The 19,670-nt window shown below is 47.0% G+C and overlaps 1 protein-coding gene across 1 annotated transcript; it reads right to left on the bottom strand.

Moving 5' to 3' along the window:
- Positions 1–11,935: 11,935 nt before the first annotated feature.
- On the bottom strand, positions 11,936–17,513 carry LOC146350404 (uncharacterized). The gene is made up of 3 exons (XM_084841843.1): positions 17,311–17,513; positions 16,171–16,559; positions 11,936–14,957 (listed from the first exon to the last, which is right to left on the bottom strand). Exons 2-3 carry the CDS (start codon positions 16,553–16,555, stop codon positions 14,671–14,673), a joined length of 672 nt encoding a protein of 223 aa, XP_084697969.1. The 5' UTR covers positions 16,556–16,559; positions 17,311–17,513; the 3' UTR covers positions 11,936–14,670.
- Between the last annotated feature and the right edge of the window lie 2,157 nt (positions 17,514–19,670).

Genomic DNA, 19,670 nt, shown 5'->3' with positions numbered 1-19,670 from the left:
TCCGCGTCAACCTGGATGGATCCCACAGGGAGGAGGAGGTGAGTGGTCCGTTCCGCCACGAATCCAGAACGGATTCTAAAGAATCCGGCCTCATTGGAGTCCATGGTGGAATTCTACACCATCACTCCTATGCAGTGTTAATTACGAATAACCCAAGAAGAGAATCCATGGTTTGTTGTTGGGTTGTGAATTCTGGGTTGTTTTAACTATGGGTTGTCATTATGTGTGAACCAAGAATCGTGGGTTGTTCATAGGTTATTTTGCCAGGCTACAGAGTTGGTGGGCAAGAGTGGTAAAAAAACAAGAACCCTGGCCACTCTATATCCCAATACTACAGCACTGCAAAGGCATTTGGGATACATGGAGCGAGCAGGTGAAGGAGGAGGGAATCAAACAACCAAAGAATTGAAAAAAACTGCACTTTGTGTGATCGTCTGGCAGACAAATCATGGGTAAACTCTGGGTAAGACAACAACCCATACTCTGGGTTGTCGTTATGTATGTCGTTAAGCATAGTGTTCTGACATCATTGACAAAACTATGTGGCTCACCACAGGTGATCAGATTAGATGGCAGTGAGGCTGAGAATGGTGAGGGCAATAAATAAATAATAAATGATTCTGAGAACAACAGAATACTGAACAGTGTAGAAGGAATATTGACATGTTTGCAACAACTTTTTTTTAATAAAATGCAAGATGCTTTTCACTGTTCAGGAAAATAACACTTGGTAAAGAGCACTAACTCAGCCTTACTAATACTAATAGCAATCATTTCTTAGCAGGCTGATTTAAAACAAATCAGCTCCATTAATATATGTATTAATTAAACATCTTATGTTTTTTCTTCTATTTATATAGTGAATATTTAATGTTTTCAATAAACCAACTAATTATATAGATGTATGTGCGCTTGCAAGTTTTAATCTATGAGTTGAATGTAGTTTTGTTTAGAAAAGTAACAAAAAGAAGACAGGGCACCCCAGGTTTTACATTAATGTGCTTAGCCACACAAGAATTCTTTTATGCTTATAATGCTTACATTAGTATGCACTCTCTTCATGGCAGTGCAGTCGCTAGGCTCTCTCAGTGGAGTTCCATTGTCACTTGCTACATTTGATGTATTCATGCAGTGATGCCAGTTCTATACATCTTATATTTGTGCATAGAATTGACACAGAGTTCCCTCCCATGTCAACAACAACAAGTCATGTCTGTTTTTTCTGCAAGGTCTGTTATATGAAAATTCACCATCGTTAATGTTGGTAGGGAGAGAAACTGGCTTGTCTCAGTGGTACATGAGGCAGGTATGGGTGTCACTTTTTATAATGGGGTTTCTAAAGAATGACAGGTCAAAGGCTTGGCTTTCAAAGTACTTATGCAAAGTGTCAATCATTCTCTCATTGCCAGTTCAAAATGCACAACCTTCCAGGTATACCTTTAAGGGTTATTCATGACTTTTCATCAAAAATTCTTTCTCTTTCTCCCATCTGTTAGGGTCTCCTACTAATGATGCTAATTTAAAACTAGAACATTGACAGATTTGAAAGTCAGACCATTCTATTTTTTAAAAAATTCAAAAGCCATTAAAGTTCTACTATAATTGGTTTCTCATTCGCTCTTTGCCCTTACTTTTTTTTTTTAAACCAAGCTTTCACTGACTGTATTTTAAGTAGAGGTATATGAAATCCCGCTTACCTGGCTCCGCCGGGTTCCACAGGTGGGGGGAGGCGATCCGTTCCTTCCCCCGGAATCCTCGACGGGGGGGAGGTGATCTGTTCCTCCCCCCTGGAATCCTGCCCAGCTGGCTTCGCTCCGCGGCCCAGCTGCGGAGCTGCCAGCCGGGCCAACCCGCAGCGGGGCCTCCAGCCGCTGCTGGGCTGGTGCGGATGCAAATGGCGTCCTGTGTAGGGGATGCCATTTGCATCTCTACTCCGGCTCGTGATAGGCTACATAAATATTTACGTAGCCTATCACAGCTAAAGCAGGGATGCAAATGGCATCCCCTACGCCATTTGCATTCCCGCTTTAGCCATGATAGGCTATGTAAATATTTACATAGCCTATCATGGCAAAAAAAAAAATGGAATGCAAATGGCGGCGGCTATGGCAGCCACCATTTGCATTCCCTTTTTTACCTGTGATAAGCTACATAAATATTCACCTAGCCTATTACGGCAAAACAGAGGGGCGCAAATGGCGGCCACTACGCCATTTGCACCCCTCTGTTTTGCCATGATAGGCTAGGTGAATATTTACGTAGCCTATCACAGTGGAAAAAAAAAGGGAATGCAAACGGTGGCCACCGTAGCTGCCGCCATTTGCGTTCCCTTTGTTTCGCCGTGATAGGCTACGTAAATATTTACGTAGCCTATCACAGCTTCTGCAGGGATGCAAATGGCATCCCTGCGTTAGCCATGTAGCCTATCACGGCTATATGGAAGAAGCGAATGGGAGCCGCATACGTGGCCGCCATTCGCAATGCAGCGTGGACGGCAGCAGGTAGGTGCTCCGTTCTGGGCCCATTTCATGGGGGGGCTTTGTTCCACCACGGATTTCGGGGGGCCAAATACACTGGCATTCGGTGTCACTGAGATCTGTGGTGGAATTATCCTCCATGCCTAATTTTAACCTTTTTGTCTCTGTGCTAGCAGGGGCACTGGAGTATAAGATACTTTCCAATAAGAATTGTTCTTGGGGACAGTACATGGTTACAGTGATTATAACTGTACTTCCACAGGTATTGTACCCACTAGCAGCCCATGTGTACTCTCAAAATCTTCATGTACGATACTTAGTTGTTTCAGCATCCCCAACTCAAGCATCTCAGGACCAAGGAAGTGGGCTCAACAAAGGTGAAATCAGTATTACTGTTCCTTTAAGATGGTTGGCCATAAGCCCCCCCCCCATCCCTTTAAGACAAAAAGGTTGTGGAAGGTGGCTTTTGTTAATCTGCAGCAGTGACTAGGAAGGTCACAGAGCATGTGCTGCTGAAGCTGCTTTCATATTAGCACTAGCGGGGTGAGGGGGAGTTCCTGCATCAACTCAGCCAGCCACAAGGAAAACTTCATACAAGTGAGAAGGCCTGGAGACTGACTGGGTTGATCTCTAATTTGAGTGTAGATATGTGTTGGGCTCTTAAGGAAGGAACTAAATAGGATCTTTGTGGCAGGAACTGTTGTTGGTTATGTTGTAGGGAAAAAGGGCGTTTCAAGTCACTTATAAAAATTAAAAAGGATCACTGTGACCCAAACTACAAGCTTCTTTCTTACTCTGAAGTAAGCATAGGGGCCTCAATCTAGATTGGAACTCTAGTGAGTGGGCTTTAACCTTTGCCCCCTGCTGTGGTCCTAACCTGGATTCCCCCCTACCCTCTCCTGTGCTTGTAAGTTTAACTGCCCAAGCATGTTGGCAGAAGCAAGCATAAGGCCCTGCATTCCAGGGCAGGGCAAAGCTGGATGTGAATCCGTTGGACCTGAAATCCTTTGGCTCCCCCAGGAGGAGCCACGATTGGGACCCTAAGCTCCACCAGCTTGGAGCTGGCATTGCTAATTCATCCCATTGTTTCTAATGGGGGGGGGGATTTTAAAAATGTTCTGTTGGATCTATGAAATATATAATTGGCAATATAGTATTGCTGGCAAAAATTAGAACCTTGAAAATGGAAAACTGCACAAGCATCAACAATAACAGACTTAGAAAGGGGTGATACCTCCAAGCTTTTGTCTCTACCCCAATGGGCTGTGCTCTAGGTTTTTGGGCCCCTTGGAAAAGGGGAAGGTGATGGACGAGAAGTTCAGCTAGGGCCATTTAAATTCTGCACACAAGAACTGCTTAGCTATGTGATCTCCCTTTTTTGAGTTCTCATGATGCCCCTTCTAAGAATTCAGAGGTTGGCAGGCCATCTCTGTTTTGGATTTACTTCACTGTATGCTATTAGAAGTAATTCTGTAGTTGGAATCCAGTCACTCCCAGTGTTAGCAGCCATGACTGACAATGTGATGTTTTGGGTGTTTTTTTTTTAACAGCAAATTACTAATCACAAGTCTTTTGTGATGATGAAAATAGCATTGTCAACTCTTTTAAGGCAATGTGCAATTATTAGACAACTGAACCACTACCTGCAAATGCCCTTTCCCGATTAAAACAGCAGATAAGTGCCTGTTGCTTTTGTTTTCACAGAGGGTATTTTATATGGTCATTATTTATAACAAGATTGCTGAATTATAGTTCAAATTGGGCATTAGTAATTTGTCTTCCTTTTATTGCATTGTGTTTAATCAATACCATTTATGTCAGAGGTTGATGGCAATACTACACTTTAAACACTAATAATGCTTCAGTAGGCCCAACCTCACCTCCTTTTTGGTGAGCTGTTGTATCCAATAGAAGAAGAAATACCTTTCAGTATGTGAACAATAGCTTGAGGGTCTCTTTTCATCAGGTTTATGCTTCTGGGTCTATCGGCTTCTTAAATGTGTGCGGTCTGTACAGAAGAGTATACTGTACAACCACCACAGGACTACTTGTTGGAAGACGATGAAACTCTGAAAGTAAAAAGTAGATCACAAAGGTAATAAATCAAAATCATTGTATCTTCCCTCAAAATGTACCAATGTTTAAGATACTTGTGAATGTAAAAAAAACATGAAGTTCTGAAAAACAAGTGGGTCCCCACAAGGAAATGTAGTATATTACCTGTGTGTGTGTGTGTGTGTGTGTGTGTGCGTGAATTGAGTCTGTGTCTGTGTCTGAGAGGTGGCTAGGGAAAAAAAGGCTACCATCAAGGACAGGATTTTATCTTGGAGGAGGTCTGAGGAGGCAATTTAAATAGATTGACCTTCACTTTAATCTGAGTGGTATGAGGGATTTTTGACTGGTACTCCAAACCTCCTGTGAACTGCAATATTAATAGTGGACTACATTGCAGGGCTGCCATAAGCCACTCTTTTTCAGTACAGCCCCCCAATCTGCAATAGCCTAACCTACAATGTGGGGATAAAAGCAACGGATAACATTGCATGATTGTTGTAGTATGCTACTATCTCAGCTTCAGCCCAACCTTCAACCTGCATTAGGGTAGGGTTAGGGATGTTAGAGAATTTCGCCATAGACTCCAGTGAGGCTGGATTCCAAAGAATCCGGCCCGTCGGAATCTGTGGTGGAATGGACCACCCACCTCCACCACCTCCACCACCCTGTGAAGCTTCCCCGGAATGGATCCTAGCTGCCACCGGCCAGGTCCGGGCTGTCCACTGCCATCTGCTGCTGGTCTGTGGAAGAAAATGGCGTCCGGTGTAGCGGGACATCCCTTTTCTTTGCTGTGATAGGCTACATAAAGATTTACGTAGCCTATCATGGCAAAGAACAGGGATTCAAATGGCATCCACTATGCCGTTTGCATCCCTGCTCTTTGCCGTGATAGGCTACATAAATCTTTACATAGACTATCACAGCAAAGAGAAGGAATGCAAATGGTGTCCGCTACGCTGGATGTCATTTGTGTCCGCAGACAGGCAGTGGACGGAAGTTTGCTGCGAATGGACCTGGCCAGCGGCTCTGCGGACTCGCATGGAGTGGAGCCAACTGGGGAGGATTCTGGGGGGAGGGATGGATTGCCTCCCCCATGCCGCGGACCCCCGCAGTGGACTGGTGAGTGGGTTTCGTACACCCCTAGGTAGGGTAGGGGTCTTATACCTCTGGAGAACACTGTTGTAAACAACTCAGAGCCTGACCTGGGTTTAGGGATGGCGGAGAATTTCTCCACGAATCTTGGAGAGGCCGAATGCCAACGCATTCGGCCCCCCGAAATTGTTGGTGAAATTCTCCCTCTTACCTCACTCGAATGTCCCTCTCGGCGGCGGGTCCCGGCGGGAGTTCGGTGGCGTTTCGTCGGGGGCGGGGGCGGCGGCCAGTCTTCCGACCGGCTGCCACTGCTGCCATTTAGGGGTGCACGAAAGTCCCTTACCTGACCTCAAAGCTTTTCGCGGTGGGGGGGAGGCGCTTCGCTGCTCCCCCTGCGAGGTTCAGACCGGGGGGGGAGGCTTCCCGCCTTGCCCGGCCGAAATTCAGGCCGGGGGGAGGCTTCCCGCCTCACCCGGCCAAAATTCAGGCCGGGGAGGAGGCGTCTCGCCTCGCCCAGCCGCGAACTAAAAAGTAAAAAAAAAAAAAAAAATGCCCCCGTGATAGGCTACGTGACGATTAACGTAGCCTATCATGGCTAGATCTGCAAAGTCAGCCGTAATAGGCTACGTCAATCATCACGTAGCCTATCACGGGTGACTTTAAAAAAAAAAAGCGCGTACGCAAATGGCGGCCCCCATAGGGAGCCGCCATTCCCGTTCCTTATTTGGTCGCTGTAGTCTACGTAAATCTTTACGTAGACTACGGCAAAAATAAGGGCAACGCAAATAGCGTTGCCCTTATTTTTGCCGTAGTCTACGTAAAGATTTACGTAGACTACAGCGACCAAATAAGGAACGGGAATGGCGGCTCCCTATGGGGGCCGCCATTTGCGTACGCGCTTTTTTTTTTTTTAAAGTCACCCGTGATAGGCTACGTGATGATTGACGTAGCCTATTACAGCTGACTTTGCAGATCTAGCCATGATAGGCTACGTTAATCGTCACATAGCCTATCACAGGTGCGTTTTTTTAATTATTATTGGAATGGTGGCGGTGGCAGCCGGTCGAAAGACCGGCTGCTGCTCCCGCCCCGGACAAAGACCCGCTGAACCGCCGGCCGGACCTGCCACCGGGAGGGACATTCGCCAAAGGTAAGTCCCGTCCTGGGGGGGGGGGGTGCGGGGAGCGGGGGCAGAGAATTTCTCCCCGAAACTTGTTCGGGGGGCCGAACACGTTGGCGCTCGCCCCCCCGAAGTTTCGGGGAGAAATTCTCCGCCAACCCTACTGCCATTACAAAATAAAGTAAAAAAAAAAAACCTGTGATAGGCTGAGTAACGATTAATGTAGCCTATCACGGCTAGATTTCCAAAGTCAGCCATGATAGGCTACGTAAATCGTTACGTAGCCTATCATGGGTGACTTTGGAAATATAGCCATGATAGGCTACGTTAATCATTACGTAGCCTATCACGGGTGGTTTTCCCCCCCCCTTTTTTATTTTGCGTCTGGGGAGACGGGGAGCTTCTCCCCGGCCTGAATTTCAGATGGGCGAGGCGGGGCGCCTCCCCCCCGGCCTGAATTTCGGCTGGGTGAGGCGGGGCGCCTCCCCCCCCAGCCTGAACTTTGGGGGGAGAACCGAAGCGCCTCCCCCCCACCACGAAGCAAGCTGCGGGACCATATGCCTTTCATACATCCCTACCTGGGTTACTTAGTGTTAACTACATAGCTTTCTCTCCCAGCCATGGCTCCTTCCAACCTGCAATATGGAGAGGAAGTATTATTATTATTATTATTATTATTATTATTATTATTATTATTCCCCGCCTTTTCCCCAGTGCTGGGACACAAGGTGGCTTACAAACATTAAAACATATACAATTAAAACATATGGGAATATACAAAAGTTAAAATATAATTAAACAACAATACAATTAAAATTATATTAAGAACATTAAAACATCATTTAAAAACATTTTAATTGCATTTACTTTGGAATTTGCATAAACAGGACTATTTTAAAATGTTTCACATGAGACAATGAAATGGTTCTCAGGGCTGGTGTCCAGGGTAAGCATGGTTGGGCACCTGCTGAGGGCCCACACCCAAGCAAGAGCCCCCTGGATTTTCTCCTCCTCTTCACCATTGCAATTTGCTTGTTCATCCACCTCCTGCCCTGGCCCAGACAATGGTGGTGGTGAGAAGGAGCAGCAGCAAATGCCACTACTTGTTCACTGGCTCTTTGCCTGTCAAGCAACCAAATGATAGCAATGGTGAGAGAGAGGAGGAGGAGAAATAGCAGTAGGGGGGTACGAATTGTGCTCATACCGTCCTGCTTGACTTCCGCAGTTGGCGTCCTCTGTCCCATCCCGCTGTCCACAAACCCCCTGTGTTTTTTTTCCCACCTCGAAAGTTACGTAAATAAAATCACAGCAAACGTCGAAAAATCCTCCGCGCCCAACAGCCGCCCGTCCCATTCCGCCATTCTGCGAAAGACTATTAATCGCAAATATTTACGTAGTTTCCGTCGGCCGGAATTGACCCTATGTAACTTCCGCCACACTCTCCCTTGTTGTGATTGCTTACGTATTTCCTCCCTAGGGGGAAATTCCCCTGTAGCTTCCGCTGCACTCTCCCTTGTTGTGATTGCTTATGTATTTCCTCCCTAGGGGGGAATCCCCCTGTAGCTTCCGCCGCACTCTTGCCATTGTTGGGATTGCCTTGGCCAGAACTTTCCCACTATTTTCGTAATTATTTACGTATTTTTTCGATGCTGCCCGAAATGTTTCCTGCCCTCTGTGTGCTCCCCCGCTGTCTTGTTTTCTCAGACAGGGACAGGGACTGTGATTTTATTAATTTCTGTGTATTTGTGCTTGATGATCCTCACGTTTACTGGTTTTGTTAACCAAACCACCTCACAAATAAAAAAAAATGGGGCTGCAGTTCTGCTTCCGCAAAATCTGTCATCAACTTCCTGCTAACTTCCTGAATGTCATCTGCATTTGCGCTTGCGTCTGCGTGGTGATTTGTGGGTGGAGTTCTGTTGTGTGGTGGTGGTGGTGTGTTAGTGGTGGTGCTTAGTGGATTTCGTTGTATCAGTGTTGTTTGTGCATTGTGGTGGTTTTGTCTGGTCTCTGTGTGTGTGTGTGTGTGTAGTTGTGCATTGTGGTGTTTTTGTCTGGTTTGGTCTGTGTGTGTGTAGTTAAGTGGTGGTTGTGCATGGCTGTCTGGTGTGTGTGTGTGTGTAGTTGTGCATTGTGGTGTTTTTGTCCGGTTTGGTCTGTGTGTGTGTAGTTAAGTGGTGGTTGTGCGTGGCTGTCTTGGTGTGTGTGTGTTTGTGTGTAGTAGTAGTGTGACTGCTCTAAAATGGCTGCACCAGTGCGTGACAGGAGGTGGGACCATGAGGAGATCAAGGCCCTCCTCATCAACATTAAGAGCAGCGAGGCGGTGGCAGTGCTGTTTGGCAGCTGCTCCTGCCGCAATGAACTTTATTGGGCCCGGATAAAGTGGAGGATGGAGCGAGTGGGCCACCATCGCACAATTGGACAATTGAGGTCCAAATGGAAGGCACTAAAGTAGTCGTTCATCAGAGAGGGGATTGCTGCTGCCGAGAGGAGGGCACCGCTGTCCAACCCCCCCGCCTACTACTGGCGCATCCACAGAGTGTGGGTCAAAGCAGGCCAGCCCCCATTTTTGCAGAGGTATATGCCTGGAAAGTTATAATTATCCCATCCCATCATCAAGCTTAACTAAATATGAAGACAAGGATGTGTACCGAAAATGACGCTATCTCTTTGTGGTCTCATGTGGAAACAAACAAATCCTGACATTTAGCCTGCAATCCTATGCTTGTTGAACTTGGACAGAAAAAGGTCCCATCATCTTCCGGCCTCTTTGGCTGGTTGAAGGGATGCTGAGAACTGCTGCATTGCTTTTTCCTGTGCAACCACATGCTTAGGATTATGCGGGCCTGGCTACAACTCATATTACACACTGACATGCTGTCCATTTCCAGGGAAATGCTGCTGCTGCCGGTCTCTGCACAGTGCACACAGGGGGACTGGCACCAGCCCAGCAGCAACAGGACCAGCCTCTCGGTGTGTGCACATCCTTCTTCATGTAGTGATTGCTGAATTTTTGCACCCCACCCACCCCACCTTTCTACCAAGACATTGGCACTCAAGTCAACTCATGAGCAAGTGTTCATCTGAGAGCTTGGAGATCTGGGTATAGTCCACTCAGCCATGGAAGCTCGCTGGGTGACTTTGGCCCAGTCAGAAAGCCCCAGCCTACCTCAGTGTTGTTGTGAGCATTAAATGGAGAGGAAGAGGCTAATGTGAGCTGACTTGGGTTCCTTGCGCTAGGAAAAAAGGTGGCATTTATGCACTGCATCAATAGAATAAATAAATACCATGGCATTGCAAGTGTAGAAATGGGGTGACTAGAAGTGCAATCCTGTGCATGTTTACAGAAGTCCAACACTCCCCATCACACCAAAACTGTCAGTACTGTATAATCTGCCTCCCTAATTATCCCCTCATCATTAGACCTTGTGGTGGGAGTAGGGGTCGACGAAAGTCCCTTACCTGTCATCCAAGGACGTTCGCGGTGGGGGGGAGGTGCTTCGCTGCTCCCCCCGCGAAGTTCAGGCCAGGAGAAAATAAGCGTTGCCCTTATTTTCGCCGTAGTCTACATAAACATTTACGTAGACTACAGCGACCAAATAAGGAACGGGAATGGCGGCTCCCTATGGGGGCCGCCATTATCCGTACGCGCTTTTTTTTTTTTTTTAAGTCACCCGTGAGAGGCTACGTGACGATTGACGTAGCCTATCACGGCTGACTTTGCAAATCTAGCCATGATAGGCTACGTGAATCGTCACGTAGCCTATCAGGGGGCATTTTTTTTTCTTTGATTGCCATGGCGGCGGTGGCAGCCGGTCGAAAGACTGGCTGCCGCTCCCGCCCCGCTCGAACACCCGCCGAACCGCCGGCCAGACCCGCCACCGGGAGGGACATTCGGTGAAGGTAAGTCCCGTCCTGGGGGGGGTGCGGTGGGCGGGGGGGGTTCGGAGGATTTCTCCCCGAAACTTGTTCGGGGGGCCGAACACATTGGCACTCGGCCCCCCGAAGTTTCGGGGAGAAATTCTCCGCCATCCCTAGGTGGGAGGACAGAATCAGTGGTTCTTATGGTAGTGGGGATGGTGATAGACAGATCAATCAATGACTGTGGTTTTGTTCACTCACCACATATATAAATGCATTCATTCTGTTACTGTGACATCCCACAGCTGCGCATCGTGCCTTGCTGGCAGAGGAGGCACTGAGGGCCGCGGAGAGGGAGAGGAGAGAGGAGGAGGAGGAGGAGGAAGAGGAAGAAGAGGAGGAGGAAGAGGAGGAGGAGGAGATCGAAGAGCCAGCAGCAAGAGGAGCAGCATCTGTGGAGGAAGGCCACCCTTCTTCCACAGATGAAGCCCCTCCTCTTGTGCTCCTGATGCGTCTGATGAGAGACGTCCAGAGGCTCAGCAGGACCTGTAAGTAGTAGTACAGAATGGCACCTGAGCTAACAACTCTGCCTGCAAGATGCATATTACCATTGTGCTTTATTCTTCTCTTTCTACACACAGGTGATGACCTTCAAAGAAGGGTGGAGGCCATGGAGTGGGAACTGCATCCTCCTACGAACTGAGGCCTGCAGCCAGCCAGTGCCTAGCCCAACTTTACAATTGTTTCTGTGTTTTGTTTTGATCTGTTTTGTTTGTAAATAAAGTTCTTTCTAAAAAAAAGGTAACAATTCCTTGGTTTAAGTCCACAGATATAATTTTTTAAATCTAGATCATTGTACACAATGACCTCTGTGTTTGCTTACTGTTAACTGCAACAAGAATGCTTTCCCAGCCAAACAAGCCCAGCTGCTGTAAGCTTCCCTCATAGGGAGATGGTCAGGCAGCATCCCTGATGTTATGAATGAATGCATTCAAGACGAGGCTGGACAGCCATCTGTCAGGGATGCTCTGACTTGGATTCCTGCATTGAGAAGGGGGTTGAACTTGATGGCCTTGTAGGCCCCTTCCAACCCTATGATTCTATGATTCTATGATTCTTTGATTCTATGATTCTATGATTCTATGATTCTATGATTCTATGATTCTATGATTCTATGATTCTATGAAGTATGCTTTGTTTTACGTGGAGGTGCATATCACATACATGTAAACTGGACGCATACCACAAGGATCTTTTCACATAGAACTTTCGGTGCTTAGGAAAACCCAAAAGCTGAGGGAGTCCAGAGAGAGACCACAACAAGGTCTTTGAAAGCAATTCCTTGATTTATGAAAGAATTTAAAATGAATTAAAAGCACACATCAAGAGAATTAGAACTATAATACATTTGTGGAATCAGAATCATACTAACATTCAGAGGGGTAAAGATACACATATACAGTCAATAGCGAAGTACACTGGGATGCATAGAAAACTCTCTGTGTGTGTAGTAGGGATGTACGCTGTTGCATAGTCCACCATACACAGTCGGGCAGTGCAACTGGACTCTGCATGTGAGTTATTATAAAGCTCTGCCACATATCGCCAGTGCTTTGGGCTCTGCCCAGGCCAGACAGGGACTGCTTGTTTGGACAAAGTTCTGAGGGACACCTCAGTGTGACCACACTCACAATTATATCATTCTGCCTCATTGTCCCTCAGAACTCTGGCTCACATTAGCAGCAGTATCATCATCCCAGGGGTCCTCCTCGTCACTTGATGACTGATCTACTCTGCTGACAGCTGGTGGTGGTGGAGGGAGGTGCTCCTCGGGAATCCATCCCCTGTTGGAGCGTATGAAGGCAAGGGTGGAGACATGTTCTGGTGTGAGTCTGCTTCGGCGGGTGGTGACAATGTTGCCAGTGGTGGAGAAAAGCCTTTCAGAGGACACACTCGAGGGAGGGCAAGATATATGCCAAATGGCGACTTTGGTCAGATTTGGCCAAATGCCACGTTTTGTCTCCCAGTATAGGAGAGGATCACTCTCTGGGCTGCTCTGCATTCCCGAGAAACTCTCTCTGGCATAAGCTTCCAGTTCCTGGATAGCCACATCATAAGCTGATCCTTTTCTGGCTGCTTTGGCACATTCCCCCTGCCTGTTCCCACTTACACCGAGCTCCACTGCCATTGAGGAGTACAAGTAGAACTTTCGACAAGATGCCCCTGTGTCTGTATGTTGTGTTGGTGGTGCAGCTGCTGTTGTGTCATCATTGCCTCTCCTGCTGGTGATGGTGCTACTGCTGCAGATATTATCTTCAGGGGAGGTAGTAGTCCTACTAGCCTCACTCTTCCCCAGCTCCTTCTCATCCAGCATATCTCTCTGGCAGCACTCCATGACTTTCTCTGTCAAATAGGTTTTTACACTTTGGAAGTCAGGGTTCTGGTTTGGCAGCACCGCCCTTGTTGTGCTATCCCAGAACCGTGGTTCAAGGAATGCAGCAGCAACGTATTTCATGTCTCCCCTCATCGAAGTGATGAGTTTGTTGGTGCCCAGCTCCTGCAGAAGGAATTCAGCAAGACTAACTGCAGGATTGGGGACTTGACTGCCTACAGCACTGGTGCGCTCACAAAGCTCAGCATGGTGTTTTCTCAGCACCCCCTCTATAATCTTCAGCACAGGTAGAACTTGGGCCAGTGTGGCATAGTCTGCACTCAGTAGCATTGTGCATTCATCGAATATGTTTAACATGTCCACCAGGTCTTGCATCCAGAGCCACTGATGTGGTGTGATAAAAAATTAGGAGTGGTGTTGTTTCTCAGTAATGTAGTTGTTTATAGCTGATCTCTGCTCACAGAGTCTCTGAAGCATATGAAATGTGCTGTTCCAGCGTGTGCACACATCCAAAATGAATTTGTGTTCTGGAAGGCCACGGCTACGTTGGATGGCACTGAAAGCCTCCATTGCTGAGCAGGACTGCCTGAAGTGGGTGCAAATGGATCGGGCCACCTTAAGTAGCTTGCCTATTTTAGGAGATGCGTTGCTCAATCCGGAACGCACCACAAGGTTCAAACAGTGCGCAACACACTGAACATGGTTTAGCCGTGCGATGCAGGCTGCTTTTAGGTAGTTGGAGGCATTGTCTGTTGCTACACAGCCCACTGTAAGATTTAAGGGGGCCAACCAGGACTGAACAACACCACTGATGCTACTGCTGATGTTTTCTGCTGTGTGTGTCCCTGAGAGCATTGTGAGGGCCAATGTCACTGTTCTGCGACTCAGTCGGCTGCTTGCACTGCGCGGTGACACACAGATAAGACTTTGTTTGGTTACTTGTCCATGTGTCACTCATTAAATGTACACTTCCTCCAACTGCACATTTCAAATCCTGTTGGAGTACCCTTCTGATTTCAGAAGCCAGGGCTGGAATGGCTATGCCACTAATGTAGTGACGAGAGGGGACATCCCACCGAGGGCACAATCTCTTCATGAAGTGCACAAAGTCTTCATCTTCCACCAGGGAGAAGGGAAGCATACGTTTTGCAATGAGCACTGTCAGGTCCTGATTCAACCTTCAAGCCTGGATGCTGTCAGAAGGGAATTTCTGTGTCAGCGTGAGGCATTTCTCCATTGATGCCTGCCTCTTAGCGAAGCTGCCTTCTGTGCCCTTCTCACCCGGACCACTTTGCGTGAGGTCTTTGGAAGATGAGGCAAAGAAGGCGGTAATGTTCTTTTTGGATGATTGTGGCTTCTCGTTGCTATCTTTGGGCACAAGAAGCGCATGATGCACCTCCATGTGTCGCCTCATGGCAGACGTGCCCACTCGTGCACAGCCCCCTTCTTTTCCTAACCGCACACGGCTTCTATAAATATCGCAAAGCACGACATAGCGGTCGTTCTCTGCATATTTGAAGAAGCGCCACACAAAGGAGCTCACCCTGCCACCACCATTTTTTCTTTGGGGAATGGGGGTATCGGTTCCAGATGAGATGGCATCAGGAGCTGCACGTTTCCGCTCATCTGTGGATGGTGTTGTTGGTGGTGTTATTGATGGCGCTGACCAGTGCTTAGCAGGGGATGTTTGTTCCTGAGGTTTGGGATTGCTCCCAAAGAACCCAGCAGGCTGGAAGTGGAAAACAGTCAGACCCAGTCTCAGCAGGGACATCATTGATACAGAAGGGCTCCTCATCATCTTCGCTGTCCGGATCACTGATGACACTAAGTCCTCCGGCCTTTTTTTTCAAAATCACATGAGCTGCCGCCCACGAGGTGATTATCAGCAGGCAGCTGTGGACCTGGTTCACCTGTCCCACTTCCGCTGCCTGATGCAGGGAGGACGGTTGTGGGCGTCTCTCTAAAGATTCAAAATAGATGGAAGCAGAGTTTCATGAGAAATGCAACTTTTACACATGAGTAATAGCCAAGAGAATAAAACTGTGTAGTTGTAGAAATCTATGAAACATAGCTTGGAATTGCTATCAATCAACATGACACAAGGTGCAGATGTAAGCTACTACTGCACTAGCTAGCACTGCGAAAACACATGACACAAGGTGCAAAAAAAAAATGTACTGTACAGACTTCGAAACTCAACGAGAGTTATCTAAACGTGTCCTCACTGGTGAAAGTCTGAAAAGCATGGGGGAGGAGATATCTGGCTCCCTTGCAAGGTCCACTCCTTTTCATCAGCTCTATTATACCACTGTGTGGGACTCAGCACCTACAGGGCTGGCCCAAAGCGTTTTGCTTCCTGACCTGAGGCAAAGGATAAAATGGCACCCCTCCATCCTACATAGAGTGATAGCTGAATCTTACTTGAACAGTGACAATGGGAGAGCCTCTTCTACCACACCAGAGGACAACAAGCTGGCTGAGGAGGTACAAGGCAGTCTGAGGAGCACCCACAGTTCTGTGCCCCAACACCTCGCTGCTACCTAATGATAGGGCTGGTCCTGAGCACATACTTGGCAAATCCCACCGCCTTTTTCTGGGGTGCATTTGTGGTCCCCCGGGAACAGTGCCTGATTAGTCAGGCCCTCTTTTAAAAACCATCCTCAGAAATGTAATTGCTTAATCAATTCACATTGCAGCTCTAGTTAAAAGAGATCAAGGCCAAACAAGACAGCAAACTATGATGAATGGCTTTGGAAACAAAGCAAGAACAAAACACTGAAGTGTTTTCCCACCGAAAAGGTGTATCGTTTGAGAAAGTATTGCAGTTCTTTTAAAGAGTTGGGGTTTTCTTTAGTACTGGAGTACCATGTAACATTTAAATAATATGAAATATGTTCACAGCAATGAATATGAATGAATGTAAAACAGTCGTGTATGTTTTGTCATGTTGAAGAAGAAGATCACTTCCCCAAATGGTCCCCTCCAAAGGTTTTGGACTTCAACTCCCATCAGGCCCAGCCAGCATGACCAATGGTCAAGAATGCTGGGAGTTGTAGCCCAAAACATCTGGAAGGCTGCAGGTTGCAGAAGGCTAATGTAGGGACTATTCAAATATTCAAAGATATTTACTTGTATCCAGATATTTACAAGCACCTGTGATGACAGAGTCTTACCAGATTCATCCTTTGGAATGATGTAGATATCTTGATTTTCATTCCGCCACTGTAGAGTCTCCTTGGGAACATTTTCATCTGCTTTGGAGACACTGCCCTTCCGCTCACCATCCATGAACTTTCTTCCTCTTCCTCTGGAGTTGTGGCCGGCTGTGCCTGTGCCACTTTCTGTAGTGGAAATTGGTGGTGTGCGCTGCTTACGGGTGCGGGGTGGACTGGGGCTGGGGCTGCTGTCGCTGCTGGTCACACCTTGGGCTTCCTCCTCTTCCATCTCATTCTTAAAATACCGCTGAAATGCAACCTCAGCGGTGTATGTTCTCGCCGGGCGTGCACGCCTCTTTTGAGTGCTGGATTGACCACGGGTTCCTCTTTTCTCCATGTTCATGTCTCTGGGCAGAAGGAGACATAAATGCATGTGGCAAAGCTGAAATCATGTGAACAGCCTACAATAGCAGATATAGTGCAGTGTAGAAGTAGTTACCCACCAATCCAGCCATCCAGTGCTAACTAAATAGGGGCATATTGTACAGCAGATTAGGTTGAAAAGCCCAGGATGGAGGATGTAGTCCATCCATGCGGCCTGAAAAACACAAGCCTACAGTACACACAGGATGCTGGAGGATGGAGTCCTTCCTGGCAGGCCTATAAAGGCTGCTGGAGGATGCCTTCCTAGTTCACCCCACCCCAACCCACTCAGAAACACTAAGTACATAGGGGCACATGGAGTTGAAAAGCATGTGGATTAATCCTGGAAAGCCCAGGAGGATGGAGGATGGATGGAGTCCTTCCTGGCAGGCCTAACAAAGGCTGCTGGAGGATGCCTTCCCAGTTCCCCCCGCCCCAACCCACTCAGAAACACTAAGTACATAGGGGCACATGGCAGGCCTAACAAAGGCTGCTGGAGGATGCCTTCCCAGTTCCCCCCGCCCCAACCCACTCAGAAACACTAAGTACATAGGGGCACATGGAGTTGAAAAGCACGTGGATTAATCCTGGAAAGCCCAGGAGGATGGAGTCCTTCCCGGCAGGCCTAAACAAAGGCTGCTGGAGGATGTCTTCCCAGTTTCCCCTGATCCTCCAACCCACCCCAAAATCACTAAGCATAGGGGCACATTCAGGTAAACATATGAAAGAACATACCTTCACTGTAATAAAGGTTGAACTGCAGTGCTGTAGAACGGGGGGGGGGGACACAGAAACACACTCCTTGCAGCTGCTGGAGACGGACACTCTGTCTGCAGCAGTGGCGCCTCTGGTCTCTAGTCTGGAGTCTGGACTGGAGCAACTGAAGCTGCTGGACACACCGCCGTCCTATGTGAAGGCGGGATAAATGGTTGATGAGTTCCCTCCCATCCCGTCAATGACGTTATCTTCCTGATGGGGTGGGGGGGTGGCCTGGAGGGATCTCGCTCACCTGACCTGAACCTGACCTCACCTTCACACACAGACAATAAAAAAAAAGATGAGGCTACGTGCAGTTCGTGACTCAGCCTCAAGCAGGCTACGTGCACTTCGTGACCCTGTTCCTCCCAGCAAAAGAAAGCTGCGTCGTAGCAGGAAACTGCATATTTATTAAATAGTTTTGTAAAATCCCTTTCGCCATCTTTCGTCCCGATTTGCGAAGTTTCCTTCGTAAATACCTTCGTAAAATTTTCGGCAGAGAAAAAAAAAAAAGTACCGCGTGAGCTCCGGTTCGAGTAGACCGGGGCGCCTCGTCCCAGGGGAGGGTTTTGCGGACCAGATGTGTCTGAATTCGGTCTCATTTAACTTTTGAACGGATTTCTCAGACATCCCTAAATAGCAGCTGGTGACAGTCATGGTGAGAAGGTGGACTCACTGAGAGAGGGTGCCCATTGAGGCTATCTTGCCCAAGGTCCCTCAAAATCCTGGAGCTAGCACTGAAGGTTCTCTCTGATCTCCTATATCTGTTTTTCTTCCTCCATTCACCTTTGCTTGTGTCTCTCTCCATTTCATCCAGTGAAGAGGGAAGGAGAGAAATTGAGCAAAGAAGGACAGAGACACGAACAAGCCATGGTTTGCCACTGAACTTTTGTGACATTGGGGACATCCAGTCCTTTTGTGCTGCCATGCTGCTGAATGTGGGTGGTGGTGGCAGGGGGGCTGTCCTTGGTAGGCTCCAGAGGAGAATTGTCCCCCAGACCCCTGGACTAGACTAATGAAAAAGAAATCATACAGAAAATGACAAACCTTGAGATAGGCAAGGTATCTGTCAAGGTATGCTGATGATACTATGTAAAAAGTTCATGAATATTTATGATTGTGGTGCTTTGAAGAAGGGATGCTTACAACTATTAGTGCTTACAATAATTGCCATCATCAATGGTGCTTTTTACTTCCATTATTTCATAGTCTTCTGACAAAAGCCTTGTGGTGGCTCTGCTATCTTTTATTCAGCTACTTGTTTTTTCTCTAGAATAGATGTTGTCCAAATGGATTCAATGAATGGTGTGATGGACATAGGAACATAGGAAGCTGCCTTATACTGAGTCATACCATTGGTCCATCTAGCCCTGTATTGTTGACATGGACTGGCAGCAGCTCTGCAGGGTTTAGGCAGGAATTTTCCTAGCCCTACCTGGAGCTACTGGGGATTGAACCTGGGACCTTCTTTATGCAAACCATGTGTTCTGCCACTGAATTATTCTTCTTTCCTATTGAACATTGCTTAATTGTGCATTGCTTTCTCAGTTCAAAAGCACAGACATTTCCCTAAGAAATATATGCAGATTTGAATCATGGTTGTATATCGCATTCAAGTTGGCTTAATTATGCTACATCTTCTGCATCTTATCACAGCTTCCCTCCCCATATTTTTGATGATAATAAATTCCCAGACATACTTAATATTGAGGATGTTTATCCACCATTTTGAATATGCCCCCTGACTCTGTTTTCCATGATAATTCTTTCCCACTAAATTCTTGTTAAGCCATGCATTGAATAGATTGCATGTGTTTGAGTACAAACATTATACATTTTTAGTCGGATCAGTGCTATAATGGAAACTGCTTTCACTTTTCTAAGAGTAAAAATGAATCTTGCAGAAAGATGAACTTAAAGGGCATGATCATGGCCGAAGTCAACCACCAATCAGGTTTCATGTGCTTGTCTATGAATAAATTGCCTTGGTATGGAACCAACTCGGTTTACTCCACGTAACCCAATATATATTTTCTTCCAAATAGATTTCTAACCCCATTTGTAGCTGTTTACAAGATACTTTGTATTCAGTGCAGCATGTCAACTATACTGTTTGGTTTGTCATTGTGTTATTTAAGAAGACCTCCCGACTTTGATTTTTTTCCCTTAGCTTTCAGTTCATGCCTGCTAGTTATTATTTTGATAAAACTCCAAAAGTCAAGTCCTAGAGCTTTTCTTCCTTGTTTTTTCTTCAAAACATTACTTTGCATAAGTTAATGAGTTTGGCTGCTGCCTTCTCCATTCAGAATACATATAGCAGTAGTTTATAAGTTGCAATC

Source organism: Heloderma suspectum, chromosome 3, assembly GCF_057233095.1.
Source record: "Heloderma suspectum isolate Gila_16-S chromosome 3, 16-S_ref, whole genome shotgun sequence".
Classification (NCBI taxonomy): Eukaryota; Metazoa; Chordata; class Lepidosauria; order Squamata; family Helodermatidae; genus Heloderma; species Heloderma suspectum.
This window is presented reverse-complemented; position numbering and strand designations above follow the sequence as displayed.